The 18,440-nt window shown below is 43.8% G+C and overlaps 1 protein-coding gene across 2 annotated transcripts in view; it reads left to right on the top strand.

The window, feature by feature from the left end:
• nbeal1 (neurobeachin-like 1) overlaps positions 1 to 15,607 on the top strand; it is a 176,409-nt gene extending 160,802 nt beyond the window's left edge. For both annotated transcript variants that reach the window (XM_060920052.1, XM_060920051.1), the window contains 9 exons: positions 1,725 to 1,814; positions 2,008 to 2,117; positions 2,261 to 2,433; positions 4,075 to 4,169; positions 4,282 to 4,398; positions 8,781 to 8,942; positions 12,753 to 12,901; positions 14,432 to 14,567; positions 15,298 to 15,607. In XM_060920052.1, the coding sequence (XP_060776035.1) occupies positions 1,725 to 1,814; positions 2,008 to 2,117; positions 2,261 to 2,433; positions 4,075 to 4,169; positions 4,282 to 4,398; positions 8,781 to 8,942; positions 12,753 to 12,901; positions 14,432 to 14,567; positions 15,298 to 15,399 (1,134 nt within the window). In that variant the 3' untranslated portion in view covers positions 15,400 to 15,607. The remainder of the gene's footprint in view (positions 1 to 1,724; positions 1,815 to 2,007; positions 2,118 to 2,260; positions 2,434 to 4,074; positions 4,170 to 4,281; positions 4,399 to 8,780; positions 8,943 to 12,752; positions 12,902 to 14,431; positions 14,568 to 15,297) is intronic.
• Positions 15,608 to 18,440: the final 2,833 nt, after the last annotated feature.

The following is an 18,440-nucleotide window of genomic DNA, read 5'->3' as shown; positions in this document are numbered from 1 at the left end:
AGTGCGAGATGGCTGCGATATCCAGTGGAAAAAAAATCGGACCACTGGTCCACTCATTCTCCATTTTCTCCATACTGAGTACTCCGCCATTACTGCTCAGCTCAGGTAATTACTAAAACCCGGGACGGAACGGGACGTCACCGGTTTTAGCGACAGCCGCAGGGAGGTCACTGCCCGAGTGATAATATGTCACGTCCTGTTCCATCCCGGGTTTTACCAACAACCCTCAGCTCACACGCCGGGAGAACTGGTGCAACTGAACTTACTTTCCTTTTCTTGTAGTTTTATTTTCCTTTAATTGTTGGTACTGCACCCTCCTTCAGTACCAGCCAACGCTCCTCAACAGATCAGAGGTCTCGTACGAGTCCTCAGTAAAATGTGCAGACCACTTCGTAGGCGCCCAATCCATGAATTTCTCGCAAAACGCATCCAAATCTTTGCAGTTTGAACATTCTTGGGCCATGAATGGAACGTAAATCCACCTTCTGTTGTGTTGCTGCACCGTCCAGCAACGCATCTACATGGCATGGCGATAAATTAGCACAAAATGGAGGATCGGAGTTGCAGTCCGCTCTGTGGTTTTAGTATAGCGGAAATGGCGATGAGACCGATAGACTTCCTGCTGTGACGTTACGGATGTCGAGGTCATTCACTCAGACCACTACCTATATAAATCACTTTAATTGTAAAAATGACTATATTAGATTTATTGTTAATGCTTAAAACTATTCCCGTGCCATTCTTGAGGTCTCAAGGCATTTATAAACGAAAGTGAGGCCATGGCTCTGCGTGTCTGCTTTAAATGCAAACTTTCACAGCTTCTTATTCTTGATATTAATAGTATATACACCGGTCAGCCACAACATTTAAAACACTGACAGGTGAACATGTGAATAACATTGATTATCTCATTCCAGTGGCACCGGTCAAGGGGTGGGATATATTCGGCAGCAAGAGAACAGTCAGTTCTTGAAGTTGATGTGTTGGAAGCAGGAAAAATGGGCAAAAGTAAGGATCTGAGCAACTTTGACAAATTGTGATGGCTAGATGACTGGGTCGGAGCATCTCCAAAACAGTACGTCTTGTGGGGTGTTCCCGGTACGCAGTGCTTAGTACTGAACAAAAGTGGTCCAAGGATCCAAAGGACAACCGGTGAACCGGCAACAGGGTCATGGGTGTCGAAGGCTCGTTGATTCACATGGGGCACGAAGGCTAGCCCATATGGTCCAATCCAGAAGAACAGAAGTGCTCCTGTAGCACAAACTGCTGAATAAGTTAATGCTGATACCGTTCTGTTTTAGCCAGCATGAACTTTTTCAGCAGTTTGTGGTCCAGGAGCTCTTCTGGATTGGACCAGACGGGCTAGCCTTCGTGCCGCATGCGAATCAATGAGCCCAAGACACCCATGACTCTGTCGCCGGTTCACCGGTTGTCCTTTGGATCCTTGGGCCACTTTTGGTAGGTACTAACCACCGCATACCGCGAACACCGCACAAGATGTGCCATTTTGGAGACGCTAAGACCCAGTCTTCCAGCCATCACAGTTTGGCCCTCGTCAAAGTCGCTCAGATCTTTATTTTTCGTGTTTCCAGCATATTGATATGGGTAATAAAGTAAAAGTTATGGTACTTCTGATGATAATACTAGAATAAGGAAGGTTGTTTAATGATGCATTATGAAGCATGATGCTGGGCTATAATGCCGAGGTGTGTGTGTGTGTGTAGGGGATCAGTGATAACACCGCCCTGGTGAAAGCAGTGGTCCCGAAGAACCAGTCTCACTCGTTCATCTCTCAGGGCAGCCCAGACACTCTGGTGAGTCTGAACTCCGGTAGCTATCAACAATAATAAACAATTAGCCACACCCCCAGTGATGTCATACTAGCACGGCTTATGCATGCTCAAATTATAGCACGCGACACTGATGCTCATACTATGTGGGCGTGGTTCGCAAATGTCAGTGTCACGATGTGTCAGTCTGATGATGACGTGTGCGGTGATTTTGCAGGTGACCGTCAGTTACAACTGCCTGATCGGAACTCACGGCTGGCTCCCTTACGACAAAAACATCTCCAACTACTTCACCTTCATCAAAGACCCCACTGTAGCCAATCAGAAGTGAGCGTTTGTTCTGACGACACAGGAAAATAATCAACCACGTCGAATCAATTCTCGTTTGCGTTTCTAGTTTCTAGTCCGTTCTTCGAGGCCGTCAGCGTGTTTCGGATTGACACTTTCCTGTGGTTCCTGCCGCTCTGTAGGACCCAGAGGTTCGTGGCGGGGCCGTTCTCTCCAGATGTGGACGTCTCCACTAAGCTGTTTGTTGTGTCTCATGACGGGAAGCTTCTGTTCAGCGGAGGACACTGGGACAACAGTCTCCGAGTCACATCACTGCTGAAGGGGAGGACGATAGCGCAGCACATCCGCCACATGGGTAACACACACGCATCTAACTGTACACTACATTATATAATATTTAAGTTTTTCCAGGAAATCCGAGTCGTACATAAGCTGATGGCTAACGAGGCGCGTAGCACCGAGTCGTCTATAATCCGTGTACGACGAGATTGAGTGGAGTAACTGTTTTATTCTATCCACATTCACTGGATTTTGAGAAACGGAGCATTTTTATTTTTTGCAAATTCCGTCAATAAAAACTTTTTATACAGAAGGTCCGACAAAATCATTTCCGCTTAAAATGTAAACAAACCAGCGAAATGACAGTCGCAATTTGTGAAAAATGCAATGATTATGATGATTCTTGAAAAAAAAAAGATACGTTTTTACCATCAAATATTTTTATTCCATATTTTTCTGCTTTTTTTTGGGGGGGGGGTTGTTTTCGAGGAGAGTTTTTATTTTGCCCTCGGTTGGTTCAGTAACACGCGCCGCCATTTGTTTTTCTTTACCCATGGTATATGAGCTGATAGCTTTGTAGTAGAATAGCCAATCAGAGCACGCGATTGCTCATATCCAGTAGGGCTGTAACGATACACCCAACTCACGATTCGATTCGTATCGCGATTTTTGACCCACGATTCGATACACCCACGATTTTTTTTAAATGTATTTTTAAAGTAGTAAATTTGACTTATTAACATTTACTTACTTACATTAACTATTTAATAACAAATAATTCAGACCACTGCAGAGAATGAGTAATATGTATGCAAAAATGAACAAATGTATATCCAAAGATTGTTTTATTTCTCAAAATAATACTGTTGAGCCGGAAGCTCTGTTTTTTTCGGTTCTGAAAAAGTCATTTTTCCAAATCGTGTAAATCCGTTAAGATTTTTTTTTGGGGGGGGGGGGCTCTCACTGTCTCACTCTCATAGGGCCAGTGATTTTCTGTGATCGCAGAAAACAGATGGAAATTACGGAATTTTTATGGTGAAACATTGCTCGCGTGTCAAAATGTAACTGTCGCAGAAGGCTTCCGCCCAAGCAGACATGCCTTCAGTGTTGCCAGATATTGCTAACGTTTTCCACCCCAAAATATGTTCAAAACCAGCCAAAAAGCACCTAAACCCGCCCAATCTGGCAACACTGCATGCCTTTCCGGTCAAGTGATTGTGATTGGCTTGTGGCACACCTAGCCAGCCAATGAGCTGCTTGTTTACAGATTCGCTCCCCGCGTCGCAACCAGAATGGCGACCGCTTAAAAGAAATGAATGCTCTGCCAGTGGCGAGTGTGGACGTTGCGTGACTCGCAGAAGATTGTCGCAGGTCGGCGAAAAAATGACTTACTAATAGATATAAAAAAATAAAAGTAATTTAAGTAAGTTTAAAATGTAATTTAAATAAAAAGTAAAGTATTCATAAATTGAAGTTTGGAAGCGCCTCTGTTTTTGGGCTGAGGAGAAGTTTGGAAGGGTGTACCGCGATTCTGCCTTCTTGTATCGCGATACGGATCGTGGCTCTGCGTATCGCGATTTCGATTTCGATACACATATTGTTACAGCCCTAATATCCAGTGAATGTGGATAGAATAAGTACTGATATTCTCTTGTTCCATATGAGCAATAAAGTGTGTGTGTGTGTGTGTGTGTGTGTGGTGTCCCCCACCCCATAGATGTGATAACCTGCTTGGCTACGGATCACTGCGGGCTTCACCTGATCTCCGGTTCCAGAGACACCACCTGCATGGTGTGGCAGGTGCTGCAGCAGGTGTGTGTGTGTGTGTGTGTCAGAGCAGAAATGCATATTGTCTTATCACGAGCCTTCAAATTTAAGAAGCTATTAAAAATTAAAAACTGAAGGATTGTGTGTGTGTGTGTAGGGCGGGGCTCCAGTGGGTCTGAGCCCTAAACCAGTGCAGGTGCTGTATGGACACACAGACGAGGTAGTGAGTGTGTGTATCAGCTCGGAGTTGGACATGGCCGTCTCAGGAGCACGGGTAAGACACACACACATACCATGCTTCCATTTGTGTGCTATTTATTTAAATATAGAGTGTATAGTTGATTTGTTGTGCAAAGGTGCATCCTGGGCAGGTCGAGCAACCGTTCACACTCGCGTACACACCTCTAGGCAATTTATACCCTGTCCACACTAGGGATTTTGTACCGATATGAAACTACTTTCGTACCGCAACACCTGTTCACACTAGCAACTATACCGGTACTGTAGCGGTATAACTGTATCAGTACGAAACCCACAAATGTATGGGTTTCGTACCGGTACGGTATCGGTACTGTAGCGCTTCGCTGTAGTGTGGACAGATGAAGCTGCTCTGTATCGATACAAATATAATGCGCAAGCGCAATGAACCATTCCTACATCTTCCGGGTTTTTCATACAATACAATACGCCCGTGCTTTCCAGCTGTAAATAAAACGTCAAAATGGCTCAAAACGACCGTGGAGCTACATGGAGCAAAGAAAGGAGGGAGGGAGGGAGGAAGGGGGAAAGAAGGAGGAAGAGGGGAAAAGGGAGAGAAAGGGAGGGGAAGGGAAGGGAAGAGGGAGAAAGTGAGGGGGAGAAAGGGAGATTCGTTTTCTTTGTTTCTTTCTCAACTGCCTCGCGCGTTTTATACGAGTCGACTGAATAAATGACCACCAGAAATACAGACTGTACATTGACAACAAAAAGCACACACACGTCGTTTCATCCGCCATATTCTCGGAAGGAAGTTACTCGGAAACATTTCGCGCACGCGCATTTCAACTTCCGTGAAAGAAAACCGCAAACATTTCTCGCTAGTGTGGACAGATGCACTAAACTGTACCGGTATACTTTGTATCGATACAGTTATACCACTTTCGTACCGGTATAAGTGTGAACACAGTATTAGAGTAGCCAGTTGACCGATTCTGCAGGTCTTTGGACTGTCGGAGGAAACCGGAGCACCCGGAGGAAACCCACACAGGCGTAAAGAGAACATGCAAACTCCACGCACTCGTCCGTGAGGTTCGAACCCAGAGTTCTGACGCAGCAGTGCTCAATGTATTTTGGCATTCGGGCAGCATCCAGTCTGTTCCCCTTACATAAACTCACCTGATGTCACAACAGTATTTCAGCACACAGTCAACAGCAACGATTTTATTCAAGCAATTAGACCCTTGTGACTTTCATCCTTATGAGCAAAAACGAGAGGTCAGTAAATCTTTCTTATCTTGTACTTTGTGTCTCATCGGTAATTGCATGCACACAAATACTTCTTTATATAGAGCTTATTAAAATGTTTTTCAAATTCATAGACTAGTTACAGTATGTCTGTGAAGGTTCTCCGTCATTCAGGTCATGACTTGCTTGAAATCCTTGAAGACGTTTCACCGCTCATCCGAAAGGCTTCTTCAGCTCCGTCTGACCAGTTTGGAGTTCCAGGTATTTATCCTCTAGTGGACCAAAAGCAACCCTAAGGAGAGTCGTTGAGGTCACATGGGTCGTTGACCCTCTCAGTCATCCTGTCGGTGATGACAGAGAGTCAACGACCCATGTGACCTCAACGACTCTCCTTAGGGTTGCTTTTGGTCCACTAGAGGATAAATACCTGGATTGCCAAACTAGGTCATATTTATGCAGACTTTTCTATATTTCTGCATAAATATGACCTAAAACATCATCAGATTTTCACACAAGTCCTAAAAGTAGATAAAGAGAACCCAGTTAAACAAATGAGACAAAAATATTATACTTGGTCATTTATTTATTGAGGAAAATGATCCAATATTAGGGCGGCACGGTGGTGTAGTGGTTAGCGCTGTCGCCTCACAGCAAGAAGGTCCTGGGTTCGAGCCCCAGGGCCGGCGAGGGCCTTTCTGTGTGGAGTTTGCATGTTCTCCCCGTGTCCGCGTGGGTTTCCTCTGGGTGCTCCGGTTTCCCCCACAGTCCAAAGACATGCAGGTTAGGTTAACTGGTGACTCTAAATTGACCGTAGGTGTGAATGTGAGTGTGAATGGTTGTCTGTGTCTATGTGTCAGCCCTGTGATGACCTGGCGACTTGTCCAGGGTGTACCCCGCCTTTTGCCCGTAGTCAGCTGGGATAGGCTCCAGCTTGCCTGCGACCCTGTAGAAGGATAAAGCGGCTTGAGATAATGAGATGAGATGAGATCCAATATTACATATCTGTGAGTGGCAAAAGTATGTGAACCTCTAGGATTAGCAGTTAATTTGAAGGTGAAATTAGAGTCAGGGGTTTTCAATCAATGGGATGACAATCAGGTGTGAGTGGGCACCCTGTTTTATTTAAAGAACAGGGATCTATCAAAGTCTGATCTTCACAACACACGTTTGTGGAAGTGTATCATGGCACGAACAAAGGAGATTTCTGAGGACCTCAGAAAAAGTGTTGTTGATACTCATCAGGCTGGAAAAGGTTACAAAACCATCTCTAAAGAGTTTGGACTCCACCAATCCACAGTCAGACAGATTGTGTACAAATGGAAGAAATTCAAACCATTGTTACCCTCCCCAGGAGTGGTCGACCAACAAAGATCACTCCAAGAGCAAGGCGTGTAATAGTCGGCGAGGTCACAAAGGACCCCAGGGTAACTTCTAAGCAACTGAAGGCCTCTCTCACATTGGCTAATGTTAATGTTCATGAGTCCACCATCAGGAGAACACTGAACAACACTGATGTGCATGGCAGGGTTGCAAGGAGAAAGCCACTGTTCTCCAAAAAGAACATTGCTGCTCGTCTGCAGTTTGCTAAAGATCATGTGGACAAGCCAGAAGGCTATTGGAAAAATGTTTTGTGGACGGATGAGACCAAAATAGAACTTTTTGGTTTAAATGAGAAGCGTTATGTTTGGAGAAAGGAAAACACTGCATTCCAACACAAGAACCTTATCCCATCTGTGAAACATCATGGTTTGGTCCTGTTTTGCTGCATCTGGGCCAGGATGGCTTGCCATCATTGATGGAACAATGAATTCTACCAGTGAATTCTAAAGGAAAATGTCAGGACCCAAAACATCATCAGATTTTCACACAAGTCCTAAAAGTAGATAAAGAGAACCCAGTTAAACAAGTGAGACAAAAATATTAATGAACTGAATCTCAAGAGAAGGTGGGTCATGTCGCAAGACAACGACACTAAGCACACAAGTCGTTCTACCAAAGAATGGTTAAAGAAGAATAAAGGTAATGTTTTGGAATGGCCAAGTCAAAGTCCTGACCTTAATCCAATGGAAATGTTGTGGAAGGACCTGAAGCGAGCAGTTCATGTGAGGAAACCCACCAACATCCCAGAGTTGAAGCTGTTCTGTACGGAGGAACGGGCTAAAATTCCTCCAAGCCGGTGTGCAGGACTGATCAACAGTTACCGCAAACATTTAGTTGCAGTTATTGCTGCACAAGGGGGTCACACCAGATACTGAAAGCAAAGGTTCACATACTTTTACCACTCACAGATATGGAATACTGGATCATTTTCCTCAATAAATAAATGACCAAGTATAATATTTTTGTCTCATTTGTTTAACTGGGTTCTCTTTATCTACTTTTAGGACTTGTGTGAAAATCTGATGTTTTGGGTCATATTTATGCAGAAATATAGAACATTCTAAAGGATTCACAAACTTTCAAGCACCACTGTAAATACCTGGAACTCCAAACTAGTCAGACGGAACTGAAGAAGCCTTTCGGATGAGCGGTGAAACGTCTTCAAGGATTTCAAGCAAGTCCGGTTGCCTTCTTTATCTCCTGTGGTTTAATAGACTAGTCGTACAAATATGACCTTGCGCTCGACATCGAAAAACATCGACTGTGTAAAATTGACTTGGAGTTCTGAGCGTAATCGTGAAACCGCGTTCGAATTAACTCAGAAGTGAGAACTCGGAATTCCGTCATTTTCAAACTGGGGAAAAACACAGATGCCTTCAGATTCGTCTTTGAAGCTGTCAGTGTTATCGATGGAACAAATTAACGTGTGCGCGCGTCTGTGGTCGATCTAAAGCAAACGCTTGTGCGGGCAGTGTCACTCGTTTAAAGGTTGATCCTGCGAGCGGCCATTTTATCTTGATGTGTGTCGAAGTCATGTGGTGACCTTCCGGACTTTACAAGTCGGAATTCCGAGTTGAGGGAGTGTTTTCTTTGGGGGTTTCCTCGTCTTTAGTATCATGCCAGTTGCAGTTTTGTTTTGTTGTTTTGAAAAGGAAAAAAAAAAAACTCCAAATACGTACGGAATGGTTTATAAACTATCGAATCGTGCTGTTTTTTCATTGTCTTCCAAAGGGGGGTGCAAACTTTTGCACTCATTTACATCCTCATTAATTGTAAAAGCCATATCTGCTTAGATGTCTGGTACAAAGTGTTGGGGTGTGTGTGTGTGTGTAGGACGGCACAGTGATTATCCACACAGTGAGGAGAGGACAGTACCTGCACTTGCTGCGTCCCCCGTGCGAGAGCTCTCTGCCTGTGTGTGTCACACACCTGGCCATGTCCTGGGAGGGCCACGTGGTGGTACACACCTGTGTGGAGGGCAAGGCCACACTGAAGGTAACACACACACTGATGTTATACAACCCCGATTCCAAAAAAGTTTGGACAAAGTACAAATTGAGAATAAAAATGGAATGCAATAATTTACAAATCTCAAAAACTGATATTGTATTCACAATAGAACATAGACAACATATCAAATGTCGAAAGTGAGACATTTTGAAATTTCATGCCAAATATTGGCTCATTTGAAATTTCATGACCGCAACACATCTCAAAAAAGTTGGGACGGGGCAATAAGAGGCTGGAAAAGTTAAAGGTACAAAAAAGGAACAGCTGGAGGACCAAATTGCAACTCATTAGGTCAATTGGCAATAGGTCATTAACATGACTGGGTATAAAAAGAGCATCTTGGAGTGGCAGCGGCTCTCAGAAGTAAAGATGGGAAGAGGATCACCAATCCCCCTAATTCTGCACCGACAAATAGTGGAGCAATATCAGAAAGGAGTTCAACAGTGTAAAATTGCAAAGAGTTTGAACATATCATCATCTACAGTGCATAATATCATCAAAAGATTCAGAGAATCTGGAAGAATCTCTGTGCGTAAGGGTCAAGGCCGGAAAACCATACTGGGTGCCCGTGATCTTCGGGCCCTTAGATGGCACTGCATCACATACAGGCATGCTTCTGTACTGGAAATCACAAAATGGGCTCAGGAATATTTCCAGAGAACATTATCTGTGAACACAATTCACCGTGCCATCCGCCGTTGCCAGCTAAAACTCTATAGTTCAAAGAAGAAGCCGTATCTAAACATGATCCAGAAGCGCAGACGTCTTCTCTGGGCCAAGGCTCATTTAAAATGGACTGTGGCAAAGTGGAAAACTGTTCTGTGGTCAGACGAATCAAAATTTGAAGTTCTTTATGGAAATCAGGGACGCCATGTCATTCGGACTAAAGAGGAGAAGGACGACCCAAGTTGTTCTCAGCGCTCAGTTCAGAAGCCTGCATCTCTGATGGTATGGGGTTGCATTAGTGCGTGTGGCATGGGCAGCTTACACATCTGGAAAGACACCATCAATGCTGAAAGGTATATCCGGGTTCTAGAGCAACATATGCTCCCATCCAGACGACGTCTCTTTCAGGGAAGACCTTGCATTTTCCAACATGACAATGCCAAACCACATACTGCATCAATTACAGCATCATGGCTGCGTAGAAGAAGGGTCCGGGTACTGAACTGGCCAGCCTGCAGTCCAGATCTTTCACCCATAGAAAACATTTGGCGCATCATAAAACGGAAGATACGACAAAAAAGACCTAAGACAGTTGAGCAACTAGAATCCTACATTAGACAAGAATGGGTTAACATTCCTATCCCTAAACTTGAGCAACTTGTCTCCTCAGTCCCCAGACGTTTACAGACTGTTGTAAAGAGAAAAGGGGATGTCTCACAGTGGTAAACATGGCCTTGTCCCAACTTTTTTGAGATGTGTTGTTGCCATGAAATTTAAAGGTCCCATGGCATGGTGGTTTGTTGATGCTTTAAACGGGCTCGTGGAGGTTTCCGGATGTTATATCCGCAGCCTTTCTCGAAATGAACCCTCGGCACGTAGATATAGCCTCCTGGGAGAAAGCCCCATTTCAGCGCTTTTTCCAGTGCGTTGTTTTGCTAATGAGAAGCAGGAGGCGGGGAAGGGTAGAGGGTAGGGACGGGTCTTATCATTAATATTCATGGCATGTAAACGTGTTACCTCTGATTGGCTAACAGCACTGTGACGCTACCTCCAGTGGGTCAGAACAAGCGGATGTGGGTGTCTTACTATGGCGAGAGAGAAGGAACAAACCGCGAAGGGAAAAATACAGCGCGCTGACGTCATTAAGGTGCGACGCGAGGAAATAAAATAAATTCGACAAATGTTTGGGTTTTTACTGAACAAACAAACAAATAAAATGAACGAGTGACTTAAAAAAAAGTGTGTGGGTGTCTTTGTAAAAACTGTTTTGATTGGCTATTATAACAGAGCATGCTGCGTGCTTTTTGGTTTTGTAGCGCAGAGTACCTGGCTAACTGCAGGAAGCGGTTAGCTGCACAGCTAATGTAGCCATTGCAAGGCTAACGTGGCACCGATTTTAAAACACGGCAAAACGACTTAACAGTTATACACTTACTTGTTCGCTGTTTGTGGCTGATGCGGCAGGGATGCTTGGTACGGACCCAGGCTTCAGTGACAGTTGATGTGCAAAACCTGCACTGTACTGTCCCAAGTTGTGGAAACATTCATCAGGAAAATGCTTCCGACAAACATACACCGTCTTAGGTAGACTCGACGGCGTATTATTGGAGTAAATAAAATTAAGCCACTGCATCTTCAGGGGCTCTCCCGTCGGCAGTAAAAACAGACTCCTTTCTGTGTTGTCACATCCATGTACAGCACAACTTCCATGTTTCGCTCGCTTAGGTGATGCCATGTTGTGTCCTCTATGGTCTCCTCACTACAACTGGGCGGGCAATCCATACAGTGGGTGGGAATCCGGGGGGGGGGGGCGTGGGGATCATCTCTCTTGCTGACGTAGTAAAGGGAAGAGCTTATCAACGCGCCGTTTTGACGCGCCATTCTCAAATGTTGGGCATAGTTCGGTTTACACATTATGAAATTTCTAGCCACTGGGGTGACTTAAGAAGGTCAGAGGAACTCATTTTAACGTTAAAAAAACCTCAAAGTGAAAATTTCATGCCATGGGACCTTTAAAATCACCTAATTTTTCTCTTTAAATGATACATTTTCTCAGTTTAAACATTTGATGCGTCATCTATGTTCTATTCTGAATAAAATATGGAATTTTGAAACTTCCACATCATTGCATTCCGTTTTTATTTACAATTTGTACTTTGTCCCAACTTTTTTGGAATCGGGGTTGTAGTTGATGTTAAACCAACTGACCAATCAGCACCTTGGTGTAAACTCAGTCTCGGTGGAATCACACACTCATTAGAATCCGAACACACACTCGTTATCAACACACACAAGTGTTTTCCTCATTGGAGCAGCAGCGATGTGGATTTGTGCGACGCCGGTGGCATGCGCGTGCGACAAAGCAGCAACCGACAGTTGAGTTTCTTCATTCTGTGCAAACTAGCGATGATGCAGTGAAGCAACAAATCCGAGCGACTGGCCTCGCGTGATTGGTCGGACCAGTCGTATGGCTTCCGTGGTCCGTTTCTTCACTTCCGCACTCAAGTTTACGTACTTCCTACCTGCAAATCATTTTAAAACGGATGATAATCTGATAACCATAGTTTTATCTCATCCTGATCTCATGTGACCTTTCTTTACGAAAAAAAAAATATATAAAACTCGGAAGAAAACAGCAGATGGTTGACGGACGTGCGCTTGCTAATCTGCTAACAAAGCTAAATCCGACATGATTTTCACACTGATAAGTGCGTTAGTTAATCTAGAAACACATGTATATCTCACACACACACACAGCTATGCGTAGCTATTGTTAACACTGGACAGGCCACGCCCACAATAAAGAACATCATCAGTTGCTACATGAGCGTGAGAGAGAGACGCGTTTTCCTGTTATCACGCAAAGGTTCGATTTTATAGCAGCTTCCTGAGCGAGGCAATAAAACACACGGTTGCAAGTAGTTTTCACGTGTGGACGAAACCGAACTTTAGACTAAAACAAGCGTAACACGTCTGCTCGGCCTGAGGAGGAGGAGTAATAATAATGATGATGATTATAGTGAAGCGGGAGTAACGTCGGGGGTTTCGTTCCGAGCTCCTTTTCCCCGAGCAGTCTCCTGCAGTGCATTATGGGATTGGTGTTGATGTGGTTGCTGTGGTGATGTTCAGGATAAGAACACGCTGCACCTGTACTCGGTGAACGGGAAACACCTGTGCAGCGAGCCGCTGAAGGAGCAGGTGACGGACGTGTGTGTGTCGGGAGAATTCATCATCACCGGCAGCGAGCAGGGCTTTCTGTCCATCCGAGACCTGTACAGGTACAACCTCTCCTCCTCTCCTCCTTTATTCCTCCTCTCCTCTCCTCCTTTATTCCTCCTCCTCCTCTCCTCCTTTATTCCTCCTCTCCTCCTTTATTCCTCCTCTCCTCCTTTATTCCTCCCCTCCTTTATTCCTCCTTTCCTCTCCTCCTCTCCTCCTTTATTCCTCCTCTCCTCCTTTATTCCTCCCCTCCTTTATTCCTCCTTTCCTCTCCTCCTCTCCTCCTTTATTCCTCCTCTCCTCCTTTATTCCTCCTCTCCTCTCCTCCTTTATTCCTCCTCTCCCCTCCTCTCCTCCTTTATTCCTCCTCTCCTCTCCTCTATTCCTCTTCTCCCCTCCTCCTTTATTCCTCCTCCCCTCTCCTCTATTCCTCTTCTCCCCTCCTCCTTTATTCCTCCTCCCCTCTATTCCTCCTCTCCTCCTTTATTCCTCCTCTCCTCTCCTCCTTTATTCCTCCTCTCCTCCTTTATTCCTCCTCTCCTCTCCTCCTTTATTCCTCCCCTCCTCCTTTATTCCTCCTCTCCTCTCCTTTATTCCTCCTCCTCCTTTATTCCTCCTCCTCTCCTCCTTTATTCCTCCTCCTCTCCTCTTCTTTATTCCTCCTCCTCTCCTCTTCTTTATTCCTCCTCTCCTCTCCTTTATTCCTCCTCTCCTTTATTCCTCCTCTCCTTTATTCCTCTCCTCCATTCCTCTCCTCCTCTCCTCTATTCCTCTCCTCCTCTCCTCCATTCCTCTCCTCCTTTATTCCTCTCCTCCTCTCCTCCTTTATTCCTCTCCTCCTTTATTCCTCCCCTCCTCTCCTCCTTTATTCCTCCTCTCCTCTCCTCTATTCCTCTTCTCCCCTCTCCTCTATTCCTCTTCTCCCCTCCTCCTTTATTCCTCCGTCCCTCTATTCCTCCTCTCCTCCTTTATTCCTCCTCTCCTCTCCTTTATTCCTCCTCTCCTCTCCTTTATTCCTCTCCTCCTCTCCTCCTTTATTCCTTGTCTCCTCTCCTCCTTTATTCCTCCTCTCCCCTCCTCTCCTCCTTTATTCCTCTTCTCTCCTCCTCCTTTATTCCTCCCCTCCTCTCCTCCTTTATTCCTCTCCTCCTTTATTTCTCCTCTTCTCTCCTATTTTAGTTCTCATTTTTCTTCTCCTTTATTTCTCCTCTTTTTTATTTATCTCCTTTATTTCTCTTTTCTTTCTCTTTTCTTCTCCTTTATTTCTTTTCTCTTTTATTTCTTTTTAATTTCTGTCCTTTATTTCTTCTTTTAGTTCTCCTCTCCTTTATTACTCCTTCTCTCCTCTTTTAGTTCTCCTTTGTCTCCTCTTCTCCTTTATTTCTCTTCTCTCCTCTTTTAGTTCTTTATTCTCTCCATTTCTCTTCTTCCCCTTTTATTTCTCTTTAATTATTCTTTTCTCTCCTGTTTCTTCTCTTTCTGTTTTTCTCTTCTTCTTTTTTCTTTTCTCCGCTCTATTCCCCAGTCTGTTTGTTTATCCAGCCTGTGTATTCTGACTGACATGTTGTTTCCTGTGGTTGCTATGGCAGCCTGGCGCTGTGTGTGTGTCCCGTGGCGATGCGTGTGCCGATCCGATGCGTGTCCGTGCCGAAGGAGCAGTCTCACGTGTTACTGGGGCTGCAGGACGGAAAACTGATTGTGGTGGGAGTGGGCAAACCAGCCGAGGTAACACACACACACACACACACACGCACACACACACACACACACTCTGAGCGATAAAGGGAATAAAACATCACTAAAAATAGATGGAAATTTAATCTGAAGATAATTCCATAAAGCTGATGCGTTTAACTGAAACCGGTTTCATCTGATCTTCGCCTCACTCCTCTCTTTATCTCCTTTTCCTTCACCTCCTTTCTTTTCTCTTCCTTTTTCATACTTTCTCCTCCCTGCTGCGATTCCTTTCATCTCCCTCATGCCTCCTTCATCCTTTTTCTCATCTCCTTTCTTTATTCTAATCTCCTCATTCTCTTGTCTTCCTTTTCTGACCTCTATCCATCTCTCCTTTCTTCTCTTTTTCTTCTTCTTCTTCGCTTCTCCTTCTTTTTTTAATCAACTTGTCCTGCTCATCATCTTTTTCTCTTTCTCTCCCTCCTCATCCTCTGCTCATCTTCTGTCTCTTCTTTCTTCCCGTTTCTCTCCTTCCCTTTTTTCTGCACTTTCTTCTTTTTCCTCCTCTTCCTCTGCTCCTTCTACCCGTTGCTTTTTTTTTTTATTTGCCTCCTGTCCCTTTCTTTGTTTTTCCGTCCTCTGTCTCTTCCTGTGATCATGTTCGTCATGTTCTTTTCTTCTTCCTCTCCATTTCATCCTTGGCTTCTTTTCTCTTCATCTTGATTTCCCCTGCATATTCTCTCTCTCTCTCTCTCTCTCTCTCTCTCTCTCTCTCTCTCAGACGCGTTCGGGTCAGATCACACGGAAGCTCTGGGGTTCCAGTAAACGCGTGACTCAGATTTCATCCGGAGAGACCGAGTATCCCACCCAGGAGCAGGTCTGACTCCGCCCACTGCCCAGCCATTCACCAATCGGGATGGAGCGAGGAAGGAAGTGCGGTGTGTGTTGTGCACTTGGAGACGAGTGTGTTGGACTGGCGCGGGCGCTGACGTCCAGCTGAGTGTGTCGGGTTCCATTACTACCCTAATCATATCTCTCTCTCTCACACACACACACACACACACACACACACACACACACACACACACACACACATATCATTAATGCCACTATGAATGCATATTGTGTGTGTGTGTGGTGAATATTCCATTTGTTTTCAGTGGCCTTTTGTTTCTTAAACACACACACACACACACACACAATATGCATCCATAGGAAGGCTGGGCACTGTCGTGTGTGTGTGAGAGAGAGAGACTGTCTGAATGTCTTTGATTTGTTACTTGAATTCTCCATTATTTATTTGAATGAAGGTGATTTTGAACTCGACACTACAGTGATGAAGGGCTTCACTCATAACTCTCAGCAGTAAAGCAATAACCCCGCCCCTCCCCTGCCCCTCCCCCAAAGACTGCTCATGGTACATTCCTCTCCGTAACACGACGACTGTCCAGTCGTCCGAGTCTTCCCACGATACAGCATGAGAACTGCCACGTACGCCACGCTGTACGCTCCGGGGGAGGCGCCGCCGCCGTCGCAATCGCCGTTACTGTCACTATCGCCGTCGCTGCCCTCGTCCTCGTCCTCTTTATTCCAGTGTGAAGCCATGCACTCGGCGATGGTTTACTATGCAGGACAGTCTACTTCCACACGACTCAGTTACTCAACTGCTTTTCAGTCTCGTGTGTGTGTGTGTGTGTGTGTGTGTGTGTGGACTTCCTCTTCCTTAACTGAAGGATTCAACTTGATTCTTATCATCAATGTTAAGACACAGAGACACACCGAGTCCTGTTTTTTCTTTTTTTTTTTCTTCTTCTCCTCAAATTTACGTTCAGCTCACCGTGGTTTGTCACGACCGACAGACTTCCGGACTTTTCTTTCACCTGATTGGTCGAATCGGAATATGTAACACGTTATCGTTTCTATGGTAACACCTAAAGCAGGGACTTGTACACGATGGACGCCGCACGTGATCAGCGCAATCTAAAGAGGATTACAGTACGTGTTCTTGTTTAACAGCGAAACCGTCTGGTCGTCGATATGGTCGCGTTTTCTGTCCGAAGGTTATTTAAGATTTCCCGGAAGGAGTCGGTAAAGCGTCGGCGCGTTGGGACAGTACATGTTTTTGCGCTTTGTTTTATGTTTACTCTCGAGAGGAAAACAAAACGGCGAGAGGCTGATCATAGAAGGGTTGCGGAGGAATGGTTTGTTGTTGTAAGTGAAAACAGGAGCGTCTTCTTCGGATTTTCAGCGTAGCTGTAAATGGATAGAAAGTATGATGTCGTGAAATAAAAGACTTCAGGATGTGCTGTCATGGTGTTGATTGATTGTTTTCCAGTTAGAACACAACCTCAACGTTTTATTCCTTAATCTTTCAAATATGTCTAGATTTTTTTTCCCCCCAAGTAAAATGAAATGTCAGATGTTTCTCAGTTCACTTGGATATTTTTTTTTTTAAGAAAGATTTAGATTTAACATGAACACTTTTTTTAAAATCTAATTAATACGGTGTGTACAAAAGATTTTGAAGCCAGTGTATATAAATATTACAGACGACCTCTATGTGTATTTCTGTGCGTTTTCGGGTCGCGGGTGATTTTGTTTCTTTAATCCTGAAATCGTAGAAAATGACGTCACAGTGCACTTTCTGTAAGTAACACACACACACACACACACACACACACACACAGGTCGTATTTCTCCAACACTAACCTCCCATCCCGTCCCTCACACAGACTCCAGTCTGCATTTTTAAACAAGGAACAACTTATTTTTTAGAAAGTATAATATTAATGTCGTAGGTTTGGGTTTTTTTCTTTAAACACTAGCTTTTGCAGATACATTTTTAATAAAACGGGTTTCTTGTGCAGGTCTTAAAGACGAAGAGATCAACTGTCATTCGCAAACCTGGGAAAATATATTTTTTTAAAAATGGTTTTTAAAAATATATGGGTTTCTTTTTTTATTTTAATTTTTTTATATTATTGGTTTTTTTTTAATTGGATAAACGTAACTAATGAAAATATCACTCAAGAAATGAAGCTCTGCAGTCTGTATAATGCACGTCACAGTTCATTCTCCTTGTGTGACGCACTTCATGGCCTTTTCTTTTTTTTTGGCCTATTTATTAACCCTTTCATGGATCAACTCCGAAAACACACATCCAAAAAAAAAATAAAAATAGATATGGTGAGACAGTTGATCGAGAGAGAGACAGATCTATCTATCTATCTATCTATCTATCTATCTATCTATCTATCTATCTATCTATCTATCTATCTCTGTCTCTCTTTTGATCTGTCTCTCTCTCGATCAACTGTCTCACCATATCTATCTATCTCACTATCTTTCTCTCTTGATCTAACTGTCTCACTATCTTTATCTCTCTTTCTTTCTCTCTCTCGATCTAACTGTCTATCTATCTATCAATCTGTCTCACTATCTTTCTCTTTCTGTCTCTCTGTCTCTCTATCTCTCTATCTATCTATCTATCTATCTATCTATCTATCTGTCTCACTGTCTTTTTTTTCTCTGTCTCTCTTTTGATCTGTCTCTCTCTTGATCAACTGTCTCACCATATCTATCTATCTCACTATCTTTCTCTCTTGATCTAACTGTCTCAATATCTTTATCTCTTTCTCTCTCTTGATCTGTCTGTCTGTCTCTCAATCTGTCTCACTCTCTCTCTCTCTCTCTCTCTCTCTCTCTCTCTGTGTCTCTCGATCACTTTTATTTATTTATTTATTTTTATTAATTAAAATTGCATGTCATTTGAATTTAGTGGATTTTTCGAAAATGGATTGTCCGTGAGTAAAAATAAATAAATTAAAAAATAAAATATAACTTTACCCAAAATTAAAAAAAAAAATTACAAACAAATTAAATGATAGAAAATATAATTTAAAAAAAAAAGAAATGGATTTTTTT

Source organism: Neoarius graeffei, chromosome 4 (genome assembly GCF_027579695.1).
Source record: "Neoarius graeffei isolate fNeoGra1 chromosome 4, fNeoGra1.pri, whole genome shotgun sequence".
In the NCBI taxonomy this organism is placed as follows: Eukaryota; Metazoa; Chordata; class Actinopteri; order Siluriformes; family Ariidae; genus Neoarius; species Neoarius graeffei.
Note: the sequence above shows the minus strand (reverse complement) of the source record. Positions and strands in the feature narration are given on the sequence as shown.